General features: G+C 41.2%; 1 protein-coding gene across 16 annotated transcripts in view; it reads left to right on the forward strand.

The window, feature by feature from the left end:
• LOC119583831 (tyrosine-protein kinase SRK2-like) overlaps positions 1-5,000 on the forward strand; it is a 192,454-nt gene that overhangs the window by 158,969 nt on the left and 28,485 nt on the right. For 8 of the 16 annotated variants that reach the window (XR_005229727.1, XR_005229730.1, XM_037932554.1 and 5 more), the window contains 2 exons: positions 4,140-4,232; positions 4,898-5,000. The exon at positions 4,898-5,000 is cut by the window's right edge and continues 8 nt beyond it. Coding sequence is in view for 11 of the 16 variants with exons in the window: in XM_037932554.1 (XP_037788482.1) it covers positions 4,160-4,232; positions 4,898-5,000 (176 nt within the window). In the remaining 5 variants the exon portion in view is untranslated. Of the gene's footprint in view, positions 1-4,138; positions 4,233-4,897 lie in introns of those variants that run through there. The other 8 variants (XR_005229729.1, XR_005229728.1, XR_005229731.1 and 5 more) reach the window with 2 other exon arrangements.

Genomic DNA, 5,000 nt, shown 5'->3' on the forward strand with positions numbered 1-5,000 from the left:
GACGAAATGGGGAGTGAGTAAAGGAAAGGATGTAGGGTAGGGAAGAAAGGGAGGGAGGCGGAGGGGAGAGAGTGGGGGAATGGTGATTGGGTAAGGGACGGGGGTGAAAAAGATGAGGGGAGGGGGGAGTGAGTAAGGGAAGGAGGAAAAGGGAAGTACGTTAGGGAGAAAGGGAAGGGAAGAAAGAGGGTTAGATGAAAGGGGAAGAGAAATGTAATGGCTTGCCAACTCTGGGCCACTCTTTCTCTGTCCTGTTCTATCCTCTCTCTTCCCTTTGTTGTAGTACATCTCGTCACGTAATGACATTTTTGTTTCGTTGTCTGGTTAATGGGGAATTTCGGAAGAAAGTAGAAAGACTGAGTAGGAGAAAAGTAGATAAGGGAAGGCAAAAATAGAGCGAAAGAAAGGAGAGAGAGAGAAAGAATGAGAATATACGCATACGCATACACACACACACACACACACACACACACACACACACACACACACACACACACACACACACACACACACACACACACACACACACACACACACACACACACACACACACACACACACACAACAAACACACACACACACACACACATTTGTATATATATATATATATATATATATATATGTGTATATATATACATGTATGTATGTATGTATGTATGTATGTATGTATGTATGTATGTATATATATAAATATATATATATATATTATATATATATATATATATATATATTTTTTTTTTTTTTTTTTTTTTTTTTTTTTATATGTGTGTGTGTGTGTGTGTGTGTGTGTGTGTGTGTGTGTGTGTGTGTGTGTGTGTGTGTGTGTGTGTGTGTGTGTGTGTGTGTGTGTGTGTGTGTGTGTGTGTGTTTTTTGTACGTATCTATTATGTATATGTGTGTATGCATATATATATATATATATATATATATATATATATATATATATATATACATATACATATACATATACATATACATATACATATACATATACATATACATATACATATACATATACATATACATATGCTTATCCATATCCATATCCATATCCATATCCATATCCATATCCATATCCATATCCATATATATATATATATATATATATATATATGTATGTATGTATATATTATATATTGATGTAGGGGAATGAATGGGAAGACCGCATTAGGTTACGAGCTTATGTGACTCGACCTGAGACGTGACTTGGCGTGATGTTCAGTGTTGCGACAGTATCTTGGTCTAATCATTATATATGGCATTGCCTTTTGGTTGTGGTTGAAATGAGAGAGATTCTTGAGAAGACAAAGGAAAGACTAAGGAGGGTGCCACAAAAGATAGACGAGTAGATAAGCAAGGAGACTGAAAGTTACCATACTAAATGGGGGATGCTTGATGATAACAAATGCTAGGCGAGGCGAGGAGAATGATCGGTAAGGGTGGTCGTAAGCGTCAATGTATGCCTCAGCTCGAACCTGTACATGTTTGCTTGCTTGCTTGCCAGTTGAATGAGCGACCGGGATATGAATAAGAAGGCGAGACGGAGTTAGAACTAGAAGGCGGGCGGAGGGAGATGCCGTGCAGTCCACCGGCCAAGGAGCGAGAGGGAGCGGAGGGAGTGAGGAAGGTAATCCCTCTCGTGGGTGCCGCGCCACGTGCTGCTAGTGCCTGCTTCTCCTCCATCACTCGCGAGCGCTGTTCCTCTCGCTCGCTCTCTCGCCGAGCTGCTTGGTCCTTGAGCTTCTGCGTTGCGTGAGACGTTTCCCTAGTTCTCCTTTGTCCGCCCTGGGCTCGTCTGCTCCGGGGAACGAGGGGGGAGGGTGCCATGTTACAAGGTGGGAGAAAGCTTGTGGAATGGACATCGGGGCGTGTCATAACTACTTTAAATCAGGTGAAATAGTTAAATATATGTTTATATATTACATGTAGTGTTCAGTGCTGGGTTGGATTTTACACTGTGTAGTGTAAATTTAATTTTTAGACTGTTAATGAAATAAAGCTGGTTATTTTTACGTGAAACATATATACTTGGAATTGTGTTGTGACTCGCATGTTAGGCGCGCGAGTATTATATAAATGTCGTATTGTCACTTTTGAGTTCGTTGTTTTAGTGCCACTTACCTGTTTATTGCCATCGTGTGGATTTTATAAGTAAACTCAAGTCGTTAAGGTAGATAAAACTTATCACTTTCCAACATTCAGATTGATTCACATCCTCTTCAGCTGACTCTCGAGGAATGAGGCTCGAGGGAAATTAGCACGTTAATTCATGTGTGAGTGTCATGCGGTGCTCTGTGGTGAGGAATCGGGGATTTTACGGAGGGGGGGGGGGGTCGTGGTATGTTCCGGTCGGGGGGAGGAGGGAAGGGTGAGGAGGAGAGGACGAGGTCACGTGAGGTCAAGGCGGGAGGGGGGTGCGTGAGGTATTAGAAGTGCTTTGGGTGTCTCAAGGCTGGTCAAGTTTAGTCTCGCCGCATTCGCCAGTGGACGCACCAGAGAGTCGCCCCTCTCTTCCAGAGAGGGACTTCGTGCTTTGCTTCGTTTATTAACTCGTCTGTAAATGTGAAGTGATTTATTGCATGGAGTTCAACGGACGAATATGTCTCATGTTTCGTAGCAGTGTGCCGTGATTTACGAGTTGAAATGTGAAGATTGGTGCAGTGCGTGCGGGTGTTTGTGGCGAGGCTGCCTGACCGGAAGTCCTAGACAAGCACTCATGGCTGGAGAATATGAAATTTTGCGTCCGCGGTTAACGTGGTTCGGATAAACTGAGGTTAGTGTAGTGGAACGCAAATGTCCATTTGAGGTGAGTGGAAAAAATGGAAACATGTCATTTTGGAAGAACATGATTTTGGAGTACCACCTGTTGATGGAAACGGCAGATCAAATATTGAAATAATTGATCCTCGCCGAGCATAAGCCCGCGTGGTCCCGTCATAACGTGGGCACCGATCAGGCTTTGGCCGCCGGGAATCATGTCGATCTGTGTTGTTGACTCGGTCAACATGGTGTTTGGGTTGAAGACGTGACATTTCCGGTGTAATAAGTTTGTAAGGCTTCTTTTTCTCTTCGTTACTCAACTAGCCTCGATTTTACAACTTGATAATACTTTCACTGTAGAGAGCGATTCCTATACGTGATATCTGTATCGTTAATGCTATTTAATGGGGGATATAACGGGGAGTTCATGGTTGTGTTGAACACCAAAATATTTTTCAACAACAAACCGCATTTCGCGAATCCTGAATGATCATCGGCTAACCAAACCGGTTGAGTCGTGCACTGGATTTGTATATTTTGTAACCCAGTTTTTGGAGGAGAGAGTGGAGGGTGAAGTGTCTCTCTTACCCTGAGAGCGTGCGGGTGACTAAGCTTTAATCATTTGCATGTCTAGCCATTAGCAGTGCAGCTGGCATTTCTGGTCACAGTGTATTGAGTTTGAAGTTAAGTTATGAGATTTTGAATGTTATTAAGATTTGTGGCTTCTTTGACTCTTTTGTAAGTATAAAGGTAGCTTAGCTGTTTATCGTTGATTTGTAGGATATATATATACATATATTTGTCTTTCTTTCTTTTCTTTTCTTTTTTTAATATGCTACTTCACTTTTTGTATTCATGGTATAGATATTGCAAAGAAACGTCATGTTGTTCACGTTATTGTTAATTACGATTCATTATTATCTTCTTTTTTTGTAAATATTACCCAAAACACTTGTGACAGCTGTCGTGATATATTTTTTTATATTCTTATTCGCGTCCTCGTCCCTTTCTTCCATTTTCTTTTCCCTCTATAATTCCCCTTCCTTTTCTTTTTCTTCCTCGTCTCTTCCCTCCCCCACCCCCTCCTCCTTCCACCACCACCGTCATCGTCATCGTCGTCATCGTCATCGTCATCGTCATCGTCATCGTCATCGTCATCGTCATCATCATCATCATCATCATCATCATCATCATCATCATCATCATCATCATCATCATCATCATCATCATCATCATCATCATCATCATCATCATCATCATCATCATCATCATCATCATCATCATCATCATCATCTCCTCACTTCCTCTGTCATGTTTTATTATTCTCCCACATACTTATGATCCGAAAGGAAACTTTAAGCCGCGCTCTCTCCTTGCAGGTGCATGAGTGATTTAGAGGATGGGCCAGAATATGTGTTGCCCCAAGAAGGGGCCGCCACCCCCGAATCACCCTGGGCCGTTTGACCACATAGGTACGTACAGCTTGTTCTGCAGACGGACGTTCTTTCTTGGTAAGGTATCACCATTCAGGAATGGGAACCTGCTGGGTACCATTGCTGCTTTTGGAGGTCCTTCTCTTGCAATATAATTGACTTTAACTTTTATTTTGCTTTTAGAGAGGTAGGTCGGCATATGAACATTACTGTATATTGCAGTCTCGAGAGTAAGCATGCAACAGTAAGCAGAGGTTGTGATCCCAAGTGGTCCGCTAAAATGTCCCAAAACACTGCCCTAATATTCCATCCCATCCCTTCATAGAGTCCTATTATATATATAGCTTTTTGGCATCAATTTTTCCTTAATACCAATGACATTAGCAAAGATTTTTGAAGATATTTCTTAGTTCTTTTTATTTTAAAGTGGTTATACTTTAGACTTGATTATTTGACAATGAGTTTACTGTGTTGAAGGAACTTGAATTATTTATGTATCACTTCATTATGTTTGTTTGTTTCTATTTCACTGATATGGAAGAGAGAGATAGAGATTTCCTTAGCATCATTTATACACTTCTAATAGATAATAGGTATCAATGAATTAACACATAGCAAGATAAATGCTTTTAAGATGGAACAGAAAATGGTTTAGACTTCATAATCTAATGACTCTGTTCCATTCCTTTTCTCATGATCATCAGATCCAGGCGAAAGAATTGAGGTGACGCAATTTTTACCTGCCAATGGCATTGCACGGGAAAATGCCTATTCCAGAACCCAGGTTGCCGTTACAACAAGCCATAT

Source organism: Penaeus monodon, chromosome 17 (genome assembly GCF_015228065.2).
Source record: "Penaeus monodon isolate SGIC_2016 chromosome 17, NSTDA_Pmon_1, whole genome shotgun sequence".
Lineage (NCBI taxonomy): Eukaryota > Metazoa > Arthropoda > Malacostraca > Decapoda > Penaeidae > Penaeus > Penaeus monodon.